The sequence below is a fragment of the Cynocephalus volans genome, chromosome 4 (assembly GCF_027409185.1).
Source record: "Cynocephalus volans isolate mCynVol1 chromosome 4, mCynVol1.pri, whole genome shotgun sequence".
Taxonomy (NCBI): domain Eukaryota; kingdom Metazoa; phylum Chordata; class Mammalia; order Dermoptera; family Cynocephalidae; genus Cynocephalus; species Cynocephalus volans.
The window spans coordinates 108,048,996-108,068,263 of NC_084463.1; the positions used below are offsets into that span (position 1 = coordinate 108,048,996).

General features: G+C 49.8%; 2 protein-coding genes across 17 annotated transcripts in view; one reads left to right on the plus strand and one right to left on the minus strand.

Annotated features, from left to right (window-relative positions):
- The window catches only part of PPFIBP2 (PPFIA binding protein 2), a 144,867-nt gene extending 140,544 nt beyond the window's left edge, over positions 1-4,323 (plus strand). For 12 of the 14 annotated variants that reach the window (XM_063092537.1, XM_063092538.1, XM_063092545.1 and 9 more), the window contains 3 exons: positions 314-490; positions 2,668-2,733; positions 3,857-4,323. In XM_063092537.1, the coding sequence (XP_062948607.1) occupies positions 314-490; positions 2,668-2,733; positions 3,857-3,928 (315 nt within the window). In that variant the 3' untranslated portion in view covers positions 3,929-4,323. Of the gene's footprint in view, positions 1-313; positions 775-2,667; positions 2,734-3,856 lie in introns of those variants that run through there. The other 2 variants (XM_063092549.1, XM_063092541.1) reach the window with 2 other exon arrangements.
- A 2,779-nt stretch (positions 4,324-7,102) lies between these two features.
- LOC134375611 (NADH-cytochrome b5 reductase 2) lies at positions 7,103-15,827 on the minus strand. Of its 3 annotated transcripts, none has more exons than XM_063094217.1 (9): positions 15,788-15,827; positions 14,702-14,845; positions 14,417-14,489; positions 11,818-11,924; positions 11,393-11,522; positions 10,667-10,750; positions 9,917-10,002; positions 8,568-8,667; positions 7,103-7,684 (listed from the first exon to the last, which is right to left on the minus strand). In XM_063094217.1, exons 1-9 carry the CDS (start codon positions 15,806-15,808, stop codon positions 7,512-7,514), a joined length of 918 nt encoding a protein of 305 aa, XP_062950287.1. In that variant the 5' UTR covers positions 15,809-15,827; the 3' UTR covers positions 7,103-7,511. The 3 variants fall into 3 exon arrangements, with proteins under 3 accessions (XP_062950287.1, XP_062950288.1, XP_062950289.1); XM_063094218.1 differs by lacking the exon at positions 15,788-15,827 and adding an exon at positions 15,308-15,557; XM_063094219.1 differs by lacking the exon at positions 7,103-7,684 and having other exon boundaries at positions 8,573-8,663.
- Between the last annotated feature and the right edge of the window lie 3,441 nt (positions 15,828-19,268).

Consider the following 19,268-nt stretch of genomic DNA (forward strand, 5'->3'; position numbering starts at 1 on the left):
AGGCACATCCTCTGTGCTCAGCCGTGAGTACAGGCTGCGGCATTCTGTAGGAACTCACCGTCCAGCGGGGCAGCGGGCATGCATCTCAGGCACAGCCTCGAAGGAACAGCTCTTCTCGTTAAGATTATTTCTCTTGGCTTTCCCCCAGCATAGATAATTGCTTACAGAAGCTCTGTTTTGTTCAGAGAGTTTTTCTAGAAGCAGTTTACCTTATTTTTTTCCTCACAGGACTCTTCTTAAATATGTTGTCAGTTGTATCTGCACACTGTCTTGATAATCTCCTTCTCATAATCTTGTATTTGCTGTATTTTAGCCAAGAAAACTAGGATTTTCACATTTTGGAAACATAAGAAAAAAGAAGTTTGATGAATCGACAGACTACATTTGCCCAATGGAGCCCAGTGATGGTGTTGATGACAGTCAGAGGGTCTACAGTGGCTACCGGGGCCTCAGCCCCCTTGGTGCCCCTGAACTGGATGGGCTGGACCAGGTGGGACAGATTAGCTGATGCCCTTGTCACCTGCCCCCTCTGTGCACCATGAGAGCTCACAGTAATACTGTGTGTGTCACCTTATAACTGCACCTCACCCTCTGCACGTGCATGACTCGCAGAGAACATTCCAGCAATTGTGTACTCCTGGGCCAGTCTCTCTTGGAGCCCTGAGGATGGCCAGGATTTGGAGTTGCATCTCTGCTAAAGCACCAGGCTTTGGGGACTGTTGCCAAAGGTGGACTCAGGAAGAAAGACGCTTTTACAGTTTTAGTAATTCTTCAGCACGAGTGGACTCACATGAACTTGGACACAGGTCCAGAGACCGGGACAATCCCGAGGGGCTCAGCTGTCAGGCACCTCCCATGTGCTTCAGTGGAGGGAACAGCTCAAGTGCCTTAGGCCTGTGGGCCACAGTGTTGGCTGAGATCAAAGGGATGAGCAGCAGGGATTTTTGCCACAGTGACAGTGTAATTGTGTTGTGCCTCACAACAGAGGTGGCCGCTTCTTTCTGGTAATAAATAAAATATTTATGTAGAAAGCAAACAGTTCAACATATCTTTACGCTTGTTGGGGAAAGAAAGCTGGGCGTAGCTGAAGATGGTGTCCTACAGATTGCACAGTGTGAGAGCCAGTGGCACTGAGCCCAGCCCTTGGCCGGGTGCACACTCAGGATTCAACAGCGGGAATGGAGCAAGGAGGATCCCCCCACCCCATCCCATACCCTTCAGAGGAGGTCTGTGGGCCTGCTGCCTCTGGCTCTGCCCCACTGTGAAGCAGAGGGGAGCTTCGTGTCTCACGCACATTCTGGCTATGTGTCACATCTGTTGTGCAGACCCCAAGGTTTCCGTTTCAGCAGCACAAGCCACCTAGTGAAGGTGGTGGTGGGGAAACAAGAAGGGTGGCCTTGCTGGAAGGACTCTGTTCTTTCCTGGATTTTGCCATCTTCTCTGTTACTGACCTAGCTGGGCTTGTAACTATTGTGGGGGTTGGCCTGCCGGGCTGGCAGCTGGAACAGATCTGTCCTCTTGATTTACAGGCTGAGTGACTGATAATGGGTCCTCCAGATGGGTCTTGTCTGGCCAGGGACTGAGGGAGAGACATGTCTCGTCAGTCTGGGCTCCTGCTCATGAGGTTCCAGTGTGCCTCAGGGCAACTATTGGCTCTACTGGGTCCCCGGGTCTCATCTACAGAAGAATAACAGCAGAGTCATAACTGTCTGCTGGCCGGGCAGGACCTCATGACCCCATTGTGGCTCTCTGATTCTGTCCCAGATGGAGGTGATGTTAAGATTTGCTTCTTAAACTACCAGCAGCCTCAGGCACAGCCTGTTCCCTCAGGCCACCGCCTGCCCTAAAGCCCAGCTGGTGAGAGATGTAGGCACAAGCTCTCCAGCTGGCAACACCGGTGTTTGATCCTGGTGCCCAGAGCCCCTGAATGGCAGCAGCTCGTTCAGGCTGATACCTGGCTTTTGCTGTTGTACAGCCAGCTAGGGCAGACTTTGTCTCTTATTTGTTATGTCCTGTTGAGAGAATCTCTGCATGCGCCTGTTTTCAAACCCTGCATGCAATTGTTTTGCCACTAATTGTCTTGTGTAACCTCAAGCAAGTCCTATTCCCTTTGTGGGCCTCAGTTATCCCACCAGTAAAACACTTGATGCTCTACTAATCTATAGCATCTAAGTAGGTTTAGGGGAAAAGGAGCACTACCTGGGGAGGAAGGTATGGGAGGGAGACTCCTGGGTAGTGAGGAGGCTCCATCAGCAGCTTCCTGGGGATGCCCATCTATTCCAGGATATTAGTGGCTGTGGTCCTGTTGATGCCTGAGAATTGTCAGTCCACTTGGCATCCTGAAGGCCTTCATCTATGCTGCTGTCTTCTCCTAAAGAGAGCTGGAACACTGAACATGTGCAGAGGGCTGCTTCTGACAGGCCCTGCCTCTGTGTACCCTGAATGCTGGTGTCTGCAGTGTGGGACCCTCGGTGCTTTCCCCAGGACAGACGCAGCATGTGTTCCACCCATCTGTCACTCCTCAGGGCCTGGCCCACTCCTTTCCCATCCCTCCAGGAAAGCATGCCCTGGAGAAGCCAGGCCTGAGCAGAACAGGGCTTGCATGTCATCTTTGCCAATCACAAGCCACATCCATGTGTGCTGACCCGACTGCTGCCCGTTTTACAGATGGCACCTTCGGAAGGCACTGTGACGCAGATAGGACTCCTCTCCCAAGACATCCACCGCCTTACGGTAGGACTCCGACCCCCTCCCCACAGTAGGACTGGTACCGGGGAGGCCCAGTGAGTTTGGTGTGGGTGCACCAGGCCTGGGGGAGAGCAAAGGACAGTGCCAGGTGCTGGGCCATCCCTGAGGCAGAAGGCAGCCCAGGGGCCTTCTCTGTTGGCCTGTTGCTGGGCCTTGCCATTAAGTACATCAGGCAAGCTCATGAACCTTTAGCTAAAGCCAGGTAGAGCATGCTAGGTCTCAGGTCCTCTTCCCAGTCTCTGAGCTGGTGAGGGAACCAAGCTGCTCTGGGTTACCTGTCTAGTCAGTCCAAAGCCCAGGCCTCATCTCTGGCCTGGTGGACACTGTTCTGCAATCTCAGCCCATGAGACTTGCATTTTCTATCATGCCTCTGACTTTGTAGATATAAAAGGCATGCCCAAAGAGGACAATCATACCATGGGGAGGCAACTTGGTCTCAGGGGATGAGGAATAGCTTTGGAGTGAGGAATACCTGGTTCAAGTCTTTTACTGGCTCTGGGACCTTGGATGTGTCATTCTCTCTCAGAGCCTGGCTTAGTTATCTATAAAGCAGGGCTGTTAATACCCTCCTTGCAAGGATTATAGGCAGACTAGAACTGGTAGTAAAAGACCAGCCACAAACCACAAATTCGTTTTTGCACCCCATAATTCCCAGGACTCTTTAGTTCCTGGATATCCCATCACTGGGCTCATTGGCTGTAGCATATATCCACAGTGTACTTTGCTTGCTGATCTACTGAGGCACATTTAGAAGACTGTATCCAAGAACAAGACAAGAGTCTCCCTGATCCAAGCAGGATTACTTTTATTCATCTTTTCTTGGCTCACACACTCAAATGAATCCGTCCAACCTTACCCTTATGATTTCTAATAGGCCTTTGGTGGCCTTGAAAGACCAACTTTACCTCTAAGATGAGCATTTTATTTTTATCTTAATAGTATTGTCTATTCTGACCTTATACTGAGAGTCTCTGAGACACCATAAACATACAGGACACTGGTGTCAGATGTAGACCATATCCAGTGCCCCTCTGCTTTCCACATGGCTGCTGCAGGTCAGCCTTGACCCAGACCCTGTTAATCTGCCCCTTTGGCTGTGTACTTGCAGACTATGCTGAGCCAGGACAAGCTGCTGAATGACTCTCGCCTGGCTGCTCCTGACTCTGATGACTGGAGATGACTCTTCATGGCTGAGAACACTAGAGGCACGTGCAGGGGCCCTCAGTCTTTGCTTCAGCAGAGAGCTAGTGCACAGCCATCTGCAGAGCCTGATCGGGGCTGGTGGGACAACTTGACATGGGTGCTTGTAGGAACAAGGAAAGCAGAGCTGTGGGACACATGTCCAGGAGGTGGCCCCAGCATCCCTGTGTGATTTCAACTGTGCTGCACTCTTTACAGCAGCTTTTATACCTTTTGTACTTTTATACACAGACTGCAGACCACTTTTGTCAGGAGGGCAGTGAGATCAGCACAGAGACTCAGTGGCTCATGCTGTTCCTGGTGACAGCCAGGAGGCTCTTACACCAAAGGGGAAGAGCTGTTAGTTCATAAAACCTCTGCTGAAAAAAAAATTTCTGAAAAAATGTTCTGATATTCTGTAGTTACCTGAATTGAGTGAACTCCCTCTGGGGCTGCTTCTCAGGAGCAGTCTTTCCAGTCACAGGTCTGGTGGTATGAGGGTATTTAGGGTGAGAGCAGGGAAAGAGTGATGAGACTCCTTCCCACCACCCTGGCTGCCCTCATCTACACTGGGTATCTACTGGGCCTCCAGCACCTGAGCAGAAATGTCCCCCAGGACCCTCTCCCTCCACCCAAGCTGACCCAGAGAGCACACACAATCTCTAGTCTCCAAAGCCTCTGCCTCACCGTCCTTAAGTATAATATCTGACTCAACAGCTCCCCCCAGTGGAAGGCCTTTGGATACCCCAAACTCGATATGTTTCCACCTCAATTCACCATCTCCCCAGGGGAGCCTGTTCCCTCTCTGGTGTCTCCCGCCTCAGTGAGAGGCCCCACAGAGCTCCCAGTCATACAGTCCACTCCCCAGCTATCCCCTTCCTTCCTTTCATTCCCCTCCACCTCCACCACTCTAGTTCAGGCCTCATCTCCCATCTGATACTGCAGCTGGTTTCCTACTTGGTCCTCACCTTTCCAGTTGGTCCCCTCCATCCCCAGGGTGACCTTCCCTAAGCACTGGTTTACTCCTCTCACCTTTCGGCTCAGAACTCCTCAGTTACAGAATGACCACAGAGGAGCATCCCCGGCCCTTCGCATCTTCAGCCTTCATGTACTCGCTCTTTAGTCTTTGCTCCCTCCAGTCTTTGCTCAGGACCTTCCCTCACTGTGGAATGCATTTTCTCCTAATCCCCTTCATGAGGCCAAATCTTGGCTGCCAAGGCCCAGAACAGATACTACCTCTTCCAGGAAGCTTTCCCTCATGTTCCACTTGGAGGTCAACTGTCCCTCAGAGCCATCTACCGCTAAACCTGAGCTGTCCTTGAAGTTATGTGCCGTCTTACCATCCCCACCCTCAACCCAAATTGACTGAGCACCTGCTGTGGGCTGGCTCTCACAGAGATAGGAGAAGGATCCAATCCTGGTGCTCAGATTGCTCAAGCGATCTATGCTGCTAAGTTCCCCGTCCACCCACTCCTCCACACACGCGTGCCGCGCATCTTCCATGCCTGAGCTAGGGAGGGGCTACAGACAGGCATGAATGCCAAGTCCCTACCTGAAGGTAGTTACATTCTAGGGGGTGAGTACAGACCTGTTTCAAACAAGAGTGTGCTGAAAGTTACAGATGCTCCAGTAGAAGTGTCTGCAGCCAAGAAGAGTGTGTTGTCATTTTTAATGATGGTTTGGGGAAGAGTCTGAAAAGGCTACATGGAAGAGGTGAGACTTGAATTTTGAAAGATGAATCATGCTTCCCCAGGTATGCCGGAGGGAAAGGGCACTCCAGGCAGATGCACCTGAAACAGCCCAGCACATCCTAAGAATTTCCAAAAGTCAGTAAGACTAGAGAAGGGTTTCTCAGCCTCTGCACTGTTATAATTCTTTGCGATGGAGGCTGTCCTGTGGGCTGTAGGATGTTTATTTAGCAGCATCTTTGGTCTTTACCCTCTAGGTGCCAGTAGCACTCCCCTTCTAGTTGTGACAACCAAAATGTCTCCAGACTTTGTCAAATATTCCCTGGGGGGCAAAATCACCCCCAGTTGAGAACCACTGGGCTAGAGAATGGGGTCAGAGTAGGAGGGCTAGAGAAGGAAATGTCTGATGAGGTTAGCAGGGGCCAAATCAAGAAAGGTCTTGTAAGTCAGTCCCCTGGAATATGTCCTGGAGGTGGCCAGGGTGGGGACTACAGTGAAAGCAGTGAAGGGTTTAAAGGAGGTGACAAGCATGGTCAGATTTGCATGTATGAAAAAGTCTGAGGGCAGGGTCTTATTGTGAAGGCCAGCAGAGTATCTTTCCATGAGCAGGGGATTCACTGAGGATGGGCTGAACAGGTGGATGGATGAAAGCTAGCCACCCCCTCCCTCCACCCCATAGTCCCTCTGAGACTATCCCTGTGTTTGGCCACCCTGGGGCAAGACACAGCAGTACTTCTGAGAGCTTCCTAGAGCCATGGCCTCTCCTCTCCTCCTGTATACCCATCCCTCTCTCTCTCACACACATCCACATTCAGTAAGTAATCCAGTAACTCCAAGTTAACAGCTGTTGCTGTTATGCCAGTTTTTGTGAAAAGGGGGGTGATTTGGAATTAAACAGACCCAGGTTTAAAGCCAGCTATGCCAACTGCTGGCTGAAGAGATGAGAAACTTAATCTATGAGCCTCAATCTCCTAACTATAACATGGAGAACAAAATCCCCAGAGTGTCTGGCTCATTCATATATGAACTAGTGCAGAAGTGGCTCTACCCACTGACCTAACACAAAGCAGCATGTTCATGCCGGCCACAAACAGCAGATGGTGATGGTGCTCACTTGCACCGTTTGGGTTTAGTGATACAAAGGATTTAAGGTGTAGCTTCTGGAACATAACTTTGCAAGTTGAGAAGCTTCTGTATGTGACCACCCCTACCCTGGCCCCTAATGCCAGGAGACAGCCTAGCATTGAGAGGATGCTAAAAAAATGCACTCCTTGCCTCCATCTGCTGTGCGAAGTGCAGGGAGTCTAGAAAGAAATCCCTGAGCCCACCTACCCTGTGAATCTACTTTCCTGACGTGTGTGTTTTTAATACCATTTCTAGGGTCTCTCAGAAGAGAAGAGTACACTTGAAGGGTCCTAAGCCCTCTAGTAGGTTTGACTTTAAAAGCAGAACACCGGAGAGGAGAGGTCAAGAAAGGTTATTGGTAGTTGATGTGACCCCATTTGGATCTTTCTGAAATTCTGCTCTTGCACTTTTATCAGTTCTTACCCACCATGGGCACACAGGAGCCAGGTCCAGTGCAGGCCTCCTGACTGCCCAGCGGGTCCCCACAGAGCCATACTTCATGGGCTCCCTGCTTTGTACTTAAGTTTATTTCACCAAACCAAGGAGAAAGAGACTGAAATGGAGCTCCTTCCAGCCTCCAAGCAAGGAGGCCTCAGAAGCCACTTTGCCTCCAGCCCTTTGAACCCTTCTTAGGCTCACACCCAAAGGAGGGGAACACCAGTGTATGTTCCCCAGGGGTGTGGGACAAGGCACTTCTGAAAACAGTTTAACATGGTGAAGCCAAACTCAGATGAAAGTGGCCAGGCGAATTTGCTAAGAACATGGGAGGTGTTAGTAGATGAAAATCATGTCGTTGGTATAACCCAGCTTCTCCAGATTCGGGCAAGCAGCTGACTGGATCAGGGGTGGGGGGCCACACACCAGGATGAGCGTGGACTTCCCAGGAGGAGGGAGATGCTCCTTGATCATGTCAGCAGTAACATAGCCTGAGCTGTATTTCCAGCCTGAAATGAAGCAGACAGACAAACACTGTGGTTAAGTCCCTGACCCCAGGCCTCCTGCCCACCCTCCCTCAAGCCAGGGAGAGGGAGGTAAAGCTGCTGTACAAAGGCTTAGAAGTCTCTGCATGAGTATTCCCTACAGAAAGCCTGAGAAATAGAGGATATGGGAGTCTCAGCCCTCTGCAGAATTTACCCCAGATTCCAGGCCCACTGCTTGGGGCTCTGAGGCCCCCACTAGTGCCTGCATGCTGTAAGCACTGACGAAGATGAACTCCACAGGGAGGTGTACCAGGGTGTGGTGTGAACTGCCACACTGAGCTGGAGTTGTCCCGCTGTGAGTGGTGTGGTGGGTGTGGTGTTTGTGGAACCACTCAGAACGGCTCGATCAGGTGGCGCCCTCTGCTGAGCAGGGAGCTGTATGACAAGACAGGTACAGCTCAGCGCAGTGTGGGAGATGTGCCTCAGGCATGATGGCTCTGCGTGGTGCTGGCTGGGGCTCAGCCTGTGAGAACTGCTGTCCAGGTGAGGTGGGTGGTGAGGGGGGAGGGGGCTGTGAGCAGTGGCCACATTAGATGCATGTGTGTGATGGCTGTATGGATGGGTGTTCAGAGTAGCACAGTGGCTCAGTGTCCCTCTTGATGTTCAGTGCAGTGTGTGGAGTGCTGCTGAGATGTGGGACACCTGCCCTTGATTGCCCTTACAAGCAGGTCATCCCAAATCCTCTCTCCCTCAAATCTTTGCATTTCCCATGTAGAGCCACAGCCCAAGACCTCACCCCCAGGCCCAGTCCAAAAAAACAAAACAATACTAAAAAACAGAGACCAGTGTTTGAGGTGGGTCAAGAGCTGGAGCTGACCACGGTGGATGAGGGCAACAGGGATCTTACCAACAGGAGGTCTGTCCAGGGTGTACCACAGGATGAACTGGTCTGGGTGAGTCCTAGCAGTCTCTTCAAGCTCCTTTCTCAACAAGATATCCTCCTCTGTCTAGAAAAGAAGCAACGTTAGCAAAGCCCCTGCAGGGACATCCTGCTTGTTCCCCAGACTTAGTATATTGGTCAGCACACTCTTGCCCAAGCTGCCACCACTCTAGCTTGATTGCTTGCCACTGACTCCCAGGGAAAACAGGAGTTCTACTGCTGCTCCTACAGATCAAACCCTCTCCTTCATGCACGGAGTTGTTGGGAGGGTGTGGGTCCCTGCAGAGCTGCAGTGCCTGCCTCCAATTGGAAGGACTGTGGCCCAGCACTGGCTGGGGTGGCTTCACTCAGAGGTCCCAGCCCCACTGCCAGCATCCACACTGAGCTCCAGGAATAGCAAACCCAATTGTAAGGAATGTATGGGGCAAAGGAAGTCATATGGAAGAACAGCACTGGAGACCTACAGGAGAGGAAAACAGTCTAGAGCCTTGTGGGGAAAAGGGAGACAAAGCCAAAAATAACTTGTCACAGGCTCAGAGACAGTGCACAGAAGACCTGGATCTCAAAATTCTTCATGATACTTGTCCCAGTAATGCCACTTCTGGGATTCTGTTGAAGAAAATACTTAAAAGTAATCAATCCTAGGCAAAATTATTCATCACCATATCATAACTGTGAAAACTAAAACAACCTGAATGTAGGAGAATATTTAGCAAATTACGGTGCAATTGCATATGGACGATGATGAAAATATTTGGAAAACATTTAATGGTAAGAAAATGCCTGCATGGTGATGCTGAATGAAAAAAGCAAAACTATATATATATATACATACACACACAAGGGTACTTCAAAAAGTTCATGGAAAGATTTGTATTTTAATTCCATTTTTTCATGAACTTTTTGAAGTACCCTCCTATACACACACATTTATAATTGTAAATATATAGGATGCGTAGAAAAAAGATAAAAAAGTAAAAATATTTATATTTTTCTGTATTTTCTAAAATTTCCACTGCAGGCATCTACGATTTTATACTCACAAAAACATAGAAATACGTATTAAGAAGGGAAGGAAAGCTCGGTGCTCAGGGTTGGCTGGGGAGACTGAAGAATTAAACAAAAACAAACAAAAACTGGGCCTGAATTCCACTGCTCCAGCTGCCTGGCCCTCACTGAACCCGCTTAGACTCCCATAGTTGCAGGCATGTAGGCAGTGCAAGCTCAGTCAATAGGGAGGAATGCAAGCAGAGCCCCAGCTCAGCAAACATTCCATCCTACCACTGCAAGCTCAGGGCTGACTCAGCAGAACTGACCTGGTTGGCAAAGATGAGGGACATCCTGGTCCTGTCACTGGGGTCCTTGGTGATGTGGCGAATGAGCTGCAGCATGGGCGTAATGCCTAGAACACAGGTAGCAGCCAGGCCAGCTTTCTCCCTGTCTCTGATGCCCACAGACCCTGGCCCACTGCAGCTTAATAGTTTTCCTTGGCCCCAGTTATGCTTTCTGTGCTTCTGTCCCCAAAACTAAAAGTGGGGAACAGCCCTTCATTTGGGTTTTCCTATCACAACACTAAGTCCAAAGCCCTTTCTTGTTTTCATATGGCAAGATGGAAAGAGCATTCTCTGCTCTTGAGTGTCCTCATTTATAAAACAGAATTAATGGCGAGTAAATGTGATCATGTTAAAAGTACCTATTATGGTGCCTGGAACATTGTATGTCTCCTTAAGGGTTTGTTCTCTTCCTTCAGGTCTTCATTTTCAAGGGATGAGTAGAGTCAGGCTTGAAACAGATCCAGGAGCTCTTGGAAGACCATGGGCGGCCTGTGCAGGCTGGGCCTCCAGTCTGACTTGAGAGGCTCCCCATGGCTCCCGGGCAGCCACCATGTTGGTTATGGGGAGCAGGGCACAGGGGATGAGTTTCAGGACCTGTCACTGACTCCTCGTTCCCACCTACCACAGCTAGAGGAGGACTCTCTCATGTCATCCCTTCTAGGATCAAATGACTCCAAAGTCAGAATGGTCTCAGTGTTCATTCTCTGGACGAGGCCCCCAAAAGCTTCTTACCTGTGCCCCCAGCAATCATTCCCAGGTGATCGACCAGCTTTTTTTCAGGCTCGCTCGTTTTGTCTGGTCTGACTCCAAGATTCCCTGGAAACACAGAGACTGCTTCTTACGAATGCAGCTTTGCCTGAGAGACTGAAAAAGATCAATGGCTTCCCTTGGGACTCCCAGGAGGTAAGTCCACCTAAGGGATTGGCTGCACCATTTTAAACCAGAGAAGCAGGCCAGGGTGGCCTCCTCAGCCAGCCCTGGTGCACCAGTGCACAAAGTTGGTATACAGCCTGGGCCTCAGGAAGTGGCCGGGCCTTTTCTTCTGAGGAAAGAGAGAGGCAAGCTAAAGTTCATATGGAGCCACAAAGCACATTCTCACCACAACACTGAATCGGTGGGTAAATGATGAACATGTGAGTAAACAAACAAGGAAGGACACCATCCATCCCTCCATTTTTCAATACTATCAGGCACCTTTCATGTATAGGACATTGTGCTGGAGATACAGTGATGGAGAAACAACAGATCACTTCCCTACTTTAATGAAGCTTATAGTCACGTGAAGTGGGTGTATAAAAGGTGATAGGTGTGGTTATAAATGAATTTGTGTGTGAATGAATGTATGAACAGTTTAAGGACAAGCCCATGTGACAAATCTGAGAAGTGTCCCAGAACAATGGAACCACTGTAGGAATCTTTTTCCTCCCAGCTGGAGGCCCAGCGTGAATGCCCCAGTACCTGGCCCATGGTAGAACAGGCGCCCAATTGGCCCTCGAAAAAGAATGGTGTCCCCAATTTTCATGTTCTCCAAGTACTGAGTCATCTTCCCCCCTTGTGGATAATGGGGGTTTACATTTTTGAAGTAGATCTGAAAAACAAGGCAGCATAGTTTTCATACCTCCAGACCTAAGGCCACAGCCACACACAACTAGAAGATGCATTTGCCACTGGAAGTCCTGCAGAGAAAATGGTCTGCTCTCACAGCTGCTATAAGCAATTCCTATAGACACCACAAGTTAACTGTAGCTTCACTGCTAAATGACACTGCTGAAAAGCCCTGTCCAGAGTGGTGTCCCCTCAGAGTAAAAGCACTGCACCTCCACCCAGCCACCCTCAATCGGCTTGGGAACATGAGGCAGCTGGACATGGCTGGCATCATTTACCTTTATAATTAAGTCCACAAAGCCTTGGTCATCATCACTGGAGACGGGCGTGTAAGCCCTGACCACCATCTCATCACCAATTCTGGCCAGGAGTTGGACATAGTTACCTACAAAAAAGGCATGAAATGTTAAGTCTGAGCATGGCCAGCCTGAACAGGATGCAGGAATCCTGTTAAGGACTGAGCTTCAGTGAGGGGGGCAAATACTGCAGTAGGATGTAAGATGAGGAGGGGACAGGCAGGAAAGAAGCCCAAATCCAGCATGCCTGGATCTTAGGCCTGCAGTCAACACTCTCTGTACTAACCTCAGCAAGTCACTTCACCTCTCTCGGTTTTGGTCTCTTTATCTGTAAAATGGGTATGATATACCTGTCCAGCTGCGATCACAGCCTAAGTGCTTTGTGCAGCAGGAAGAGCTAATTAAAGTTGGAGGGTGAGTATTAAAAACTACAGAAAAATACATTGACTTCACAAACTCATTTCTTCCTAAACTGGATGTATCACTGGGGCCTATGAATAAGTCACAGTGATCCCATCTGTATCCTGGTGCCAGGCACAGAGCAGGCCTGGGCTCACAGATACTGCAGGGCCCCAGGATTTGGACACCCATGGACCAAATGAAGCAATAGCATTGTCTTCCTGGCCCACAGTTCTGCTGAGGGGCAACAGTGAGGTTCTGAACCATGTAATTCTGCCCCTGAAGAGTAGAATTCAATAGACCAGGTGTGGCCAGAGACCTATGGACCATGATTACACCCCAGTGTCAGACGATGGGCTGAGCTGCTCAGACTTCTGTTGGATTTAAAATGGGAAGCTCAGTGATAAGGCAATTAGAGGTGAAGGCAGGACCTACAATCAAAAGTTGCTAAGATCCAGGGGCAAGAGAGCTCTGTGCCAGCATCCAAGGGAGTAGAAACCAAGTGTGCACAAGGAATTAGTTGACAAATGAAGGAAGATGCAACACAGATGCAGCTAGAAACAGATCTAGGGAGAGACAGAGAGAGAAGAGGAGGAGGAAGGAAAAGAGGAAAATGAGGTAGAGTAGGGGCTAGAGGGACTGGTCCTTGAAGTTGTTTCAGGAGCATAAGCCAAAGTCTTTGAGGAGGCCCTGAAGCCTGAGATGCAAACTCTCTGGGCTAAGACAGAACAGGCTTAATGACTCTGGCCATGGCTTGGCTGGGCACCAATGGATACTCAGGAGTAAATGCCCAAGGCAACTTCCTTCGGAGAACTATCCTGAAACTGGAAACCTGGAAAGGATATTTCAGAGGCAGCCAATCTGTGCTTGGCCTGGCCGTGTCCCCAGAAAAAGCAGCTGCCCTGCTGGTCCCTCGGCCCCATCTCTAACTGGTTTCACTTCAGCCGGGCCGGGAAAAGTCAGCAATCTCTGAGCCTTCATATCAGACTCTCCTGAAAGCCTCAAAATTACCTAGTCCCACTAACTCTGCACTGCCTACACCAGGGCTGAGGAGAGAGTGAGTCAAGGCAACTTCTAAAAAATTCTATTTCTCGGGCCGACCCCGTGGCTCACTCGGGAGAGTGCAGCGCTGGGAGCGCAGCAGCGCTCGCGCCGCGGGTTCGGATCCTATATAGGGATGGCCGGTTGGCTCACTGGCTGAGCGCGGTCACAAAAAAGGACAAAAAAAAAAAAAAAAAAAATTATTTCTCAAAGTTTTTCTTTCTTTTAGGCTTCCTGCGAGGACTGGCCTGAGAGGCCAGGCAGGGGGCTGGAAGGCAGCATGACACTGAGCTGTCCTGCATGGAGAGGAAGGGAGCAGCAAGGAGGCTCAGGAGCCCAGCTAGCTGTCCAGGGTGTAATTTCATCGCCTGGGGGAGGTGAGGTCAAGGGTTTGTCCTATGCAGATAAGACAAGTAGGCCATGGATTAGGCTCTCCACCAGGCAAGCAGTTAAGCAGCACTAGCGGTGTGTACAAACCTCTGGATCCCTGGGCCCTGGGCTAGCAGAAGTTTTCCATCTCACTAAGAGTGACTCAGCTGTCTAGTGATGTTACAGGCTGGAAATGGGTTAATTCAGCACTGTAGGACTGCTAGGGCCGGTATCCACAATGAGTGCCTCCTTGTGTAAGTCTGAAGCCCCTGCAGAGAATACCCACACATTCTAGACCTTGCTCCTGACAGTAGGTGAACATCAGTTCCTCCCATCCCTCCCATGGGCATAATACTTTGCCGTTTTTGAATTTTCACATCCATCAATCACTTTATCCTCACAACTCAAATGAGGTAGTCAGACAGGCCTGGGAAATCCCATTTCATGGACTGAAGCTTACAGATGTTGAGGGACCTGCCTAAGGTTGCCCAGCAAGGAGCTTGTGATGAGATCCTAGTCTTTCTGACACTAGGCTCACTTCTTCTCAGTGCTCATTGATGTACCACTTTGTATCAGCCCAAGTGGAACAATGAAGAAAGGGAATGCACTGTCCCCAAGTCCATCTCTCTATCTCCCCGAGCTCATATGGCTCGGGAAGAGTTATCAGGGCACCTCTGCACTTTGGGAGGCTGGAAACCTGTGTTTCTGATAGGAGCAGAGTGCCTCGCTCACAAAGGCCCCAGTCCTGGTGAGGACCCCAAACCCTGCTCACCTACAGGAAGCCCTAAGACGTGATCCGGCGAGGGCAGTCCAAAGCGGAACCTCCGGGTGTTGTGGGTGATGTGCTAATAAAACAAAACAAAGGCAGTCTATCAGCTTTCTAGAAGCCTTACTGGGCAGCTCAGATGCCTGGGGAAAAAGCTCCGCTTGGGTCTATCCCAGCCAAACAAACAAAGGCGGGGACTGACTGCCCTGCCTTCCCGGTCAGCATATTCCCCATCGCTCTTGTTCTTCTCTTTCACCCACCGACAGGGGAGGGGAAGGTCTGACCTGTTACCTCTTTCTCAATCAAGGGCAGTGGGTACGTGGCTTCAGGGTCCTGTAAGGTGATAAGGCGTCTCCTTCTGGAGTTCATGCTCTTCAGGGCCAACAGGAGCAGTGTGACACCAATGACACTGATGGTGAGGAGCAGGGACGGGTCCTGGAAAACACAATGTGAGCACAACACCTCAGGTCTTGCCTGCCCTGGGCAGGGCAGCTCTCAGGCACAACACACCCTCTCCACACTCACTGCATGGAAGCTGGGCTGTGCCTGAAAGAGGCAAAGGGAAAGGTACTAACACGGAAGGCAGACTGGGCCTGAGGTGCACCAGAGGGTAGGGAGCTGTCAGCTGCAGATCACACAGGCGGGATAATTCAGGCCCCCTGCACCAGGCCAGACACATGACCTATGAGTGCTAATGTCACCAAGCTCCTCCTGCCCATCTGCCTTTATCCTGGCTACAGCCAAGGGTGCAAACGCTGGGAGTGCCCTCCTTGGGTGGAAGGGGTGATGTCATTACTTCTAACGCACAATCTGGAATGAAGGCCTCAGTCCCCAAGCACAGAACGAGATAAGGGGATGGGCGGCCTCCTGCCAAGGTGTTTGTGACTGACTGCATACCTGGTTCCGGTCTGGCTAGGGAGGGCTGGGGGTGAGGTGAGTAGATCTGACGAGGGGGTGCTCCATGACCTTAAGGCCTCCGCACGCACCATCATCCTCCGGGGCAGGTGAAGGAGGCCTGACACTCACCCGCCAGGGGCTAGGCCAGCCTCCCCCAACGCCGCCACCCTGCCCCACAAGGCCGGCCTGCTCATTTCCAGACCCAAGCCGGACCCAGGCTGACCCGGGGAAGGCCCGCCTGCCCGGCCCTGGCTCTTCTCCCACCCAGACGCCCGGTGCCCAGGGATCCGCCCCACGCCTCCTGGGAAGCCGCGCACGCCCCGCTCCCCGCCCCTCGCGGACCCGCCTGCGGGCCAACGCCGGCCTCCTCCCCGCCCCCGCTTCCGGGGCCCCGTCGGACGCCCCCGGCTCCAGCCGGCACCCACGCCTCCGGCCTCGTCCAGCCCGGCCGTCTCGCCCCGCGCCGCTCCCTGAACCCACCCGGAGGGAGACGCCCAACATGTCGTTGAACTGGGGCCGCCCGCCGCCTCGTGGGCGCCGCCCGGCAGCGCCGCCTGGCGGAGGGGGGCGGGCGGAGGCGCGGGGCCGACCGGCCGGCGGCGGGACCCCGTCGGCAGCGGACCCCGGCAGCGGCCCGGCTCGGCGGCTGACTCCGGAGGGGGCCGGGTCGGAAGGGTCTGTGTCGCGTGACTCTGGCGCTGGCCCAGCCCTGCCCCCAGGGCCGCGCGGAAAACAGGCCGGCTTCCACTGCTTGCCCGCCCTGAGCGGGATCCTCCTTGTTTCTTGTCACACGGCCCCCTCTGCATCCTGGCCCTGTCCCTGCACGCTTGGTGCATCCTTGACAGAGGACTCCATCTCCCCAGCCTGTTTAAATGGTGGTATCTGAGTGACTGGGAGGACGAGGATGCTGGTAGTAAAAGAAATAGAAACTCGAGACTGTTCCAAGAGCACAGGCATGTATTCATGCCACACGCCTCACGAGCTCCTGCTCTGCGCCCCAGGGCCGGGTGCTTGTGGTGGGGCTGAAGCGGGGGGTCTAACAGGAAGGACATTTACTCAAAGCGCTCATCCGTCAGAGGCAGGAACCCCGCGCTGAGCAGCTGGGAGGGAGAAAGACAGGCACAGGAGGTTACAGGGGTTCTTCACACTGCGTTTGGGAACCTTGGCTCCCCTCCCACCCTTTGCCGGCGGAGAAGGTAAATCCCTGCCTCCTGGGCCTGAGCAAGACAGAGAAGCCCAGAAACAGACCCTCACCTGATTTAGTTTGCTGGGGCTGCTGGAACAAAGTAGCGCAGGCCGAGTGGCTTCAACAACAGAAATCTATTGTCTGACAGTTCTAGGGGCTAGAAGTCATCAAGATGTGGGCAGGATTGGTTACTTCTGAGCACTGTGAGGGAAGGATCTCTTCCATGTCTCTCTCCTTGGTTTGTAGATGGCATCTTTTCTCTACATCTTTTCATAGTGTCCAAATTTCTTTTCTTCATAAAGACATCAGTCATATTAAATTAGGGTCCACCCTCATTAATGAACTCATTTTAACTTGATTACCTCTGTAAAGACCCGGTCTCCAAAAAAGGTCACATTCTGAAGTAGTGGGAGTTAGGACTTCAACACAGAAATTTAGGGGAAAAGCAATAACCTATAACATCACACAAACCCATACCCCCAAAATGCACATCATCACAGGTACTTGTAGTGGACATCTCCCCTAAAGCCTGCAGATGCCAGGACATTATTGTCAGACGTCTGAATTTTTGACAATAAGCCTAAACTAATACTAATCATAAAATAATGTCTTATGAATTTAGTTTGCATTACCTAATAATTGCTAATGAGGTTGAACATCTATCATATGTTTATTTCCAGTGGAGTTTCCTTTTCAGAAAAAAAAAAAAAAAAAAAAAAATGCCTGATCATGGTCTTTGCTCGTTTTTCTACTGAGTTGTCTTTTTCTTACTGATTTTTAGGAGTCTTTTATATGTATTTTAGATAGTACTCCTTTGCCACTTATATGAGTTACAAATGTATTCTCCCAATTTGTAACTTATTCTTCCTTTCTTTTTTTCTCCTTCTTCTCTCTCTTTCTTTTTTGTGATGTCTTCTAATGAATAGAAATTTGTAAAAAAAAAAAAAAAAAAAGAAAGAAAAGAAAAAAGAGAAAAAGAGGGGTCAGTTCGTTAGCTCAGTTGGTTAGAGCGTGGTGCTGATAACACCAAGGTTTGGGGTTCCATCCCTTTCTGTACCAGCCAACTGCCAGAAAAAAGAAAAGAAAAGAAAAAAAAAAAAAAAAAGGAAAAGAAATTTGTAATTGCAATGTAGTCAAATGTATCAATCTTCACTCTTTTGCCTTTATGGTTTTTATGACTTGTCTATTCCTACCCAAGCTCATAAAGATACTCTATATTTTCCCCAACAAGATTTAAATTTTTTCCTTTCACATTTAAGTTTCTTAACCATTTGGAATTGATTTCTGTGTATAATGTGAGGAAGGGAATCCAATTTAATTTTTTCCATATGGCTAATGTGTTGTCTCAGTAACATTTATTGAATTGCTCATACCCGGCCACTGATCTGCAATGCTACCCCTGTCATACATCAGTTCTCATATGTGTGTGAGTCTAGTTCTGGCCTCCCTGTTCTCTTATGTTGATCTAGTTGCAGAACCCTGTGGCACTACCACACTGTTCTGGTTACAGTTGTTTATAACAAGTGTTTGTATCTTTCACTCTTATACATTCTTAGGAACTCAGCTTAGATATCACTTCCTTAGATTGCCTGCTATGATCTCCCAATATAAGTACGTGTACAAATTAAATTCTGTTCATAGCTTTTACTTCCATTTGTAATTATGTATTTTGAAGAGAACATCATTATCATCATCATCATTTGGTGGCTGGACAGTAGTGGGATCCAAACCCATGACCTCAGTGTTGTAAAGCTGTGTTCTAACCAACTGAACAACCAGACAGCCCTTGAACAGTACATTATTAAATGACTGACTCTCACACTAGTCTGGAAGTTCCATTATGGCAGAAACCTTGTTTCCCAGGGTTTAACATAGTGACTGTCACATAGATAACGTTCAATAAATATCGAATGAATGAATAAATGATTTTGTCTCTGCCCTGCAGCATTTAGCACACGTGGTAGGTGCTCCATATATACTTCAGTGATGGTAGAAAAAGAATTCTTTCCATCAGCACTCTATCCCCCTTCTTTGCTTAATTTGTCTGCTTAAGACATGTCACCAGATGACATACTGAAACTGACCTCCAAAGAATTAACCTCCCAAACTTAAGCATGACTCAGACTCTTAAAGTCCTTTTCTCAGAAAGCAAGGAGACCCTTTTGGCGCGGAAAAAACTGGCTTTAACCAGCTCTGATCTCCGACCTGGAGACTGCACCTATGCCAGTGACCAATAGGTAAACTTTTGACAACAGAGGCCTGAAAACTCTTCCCTTGGATCATGCTAATGCTTCCATTTTCTGCACATGCGACCCATGAAGAGGCATGAAGCTTGCTTGCGCCTGTGTGACTGAAAGACTTTCTCAAACCCTCTAACCAAGCACCATCCCTCACGCCCTGCACCACCTCTAACCATTCTCCTGTAAGTTTCCCGATTACCCTACCATCAAGAGGTGAATTTAAGAAAAATTTTTCCCATCTCCGTGCTTGGCATCAGGAAGTAAACCTTCTCTCTTCTGCAGAACCAGTGTCTCAGCTTTTGGTTTTGCTGTGCATTGGGCAAATGAACCCTAGTTGGTTTACATCACTACATATATTTCCTATTTGTTTACATAGAATGTAAGCTCCATGAGGACAGGAATTGCTTTATCTGCTTTAACTCCTTCAGTATCCCAAGTCTAAAACAGTGCCTAGCAATTGGTACATACTCAATAAATACATATCAAATGAATAAATTAATGAACAAACTTCATTTTCTCCTTTTCATTCACTCAG

Bases quoted from the DNA above. Each gene is read 5' to 3' on its own strand.
- LOC134375611 (XM_063094217.1), bottom strand. From the start codon at position 15,808: ATGTTGGGCGTCTCCCTCCGG. The intron at 11,925-14,416 runs GTGAGCAGGGTT...CCTTTTTTGTAG, and splicing joins CGTCTTAGGGCTTCCTGTAG to GTAACTATGTCCAACTCCTG. The intron at 10,751-11,392 runs GTACTGGGGCAT...CTGTGTTTCCAG, and splicing joins CCTGTTCTACCATGGGCCAG to GGAATCTTGGAGTCAGACCA.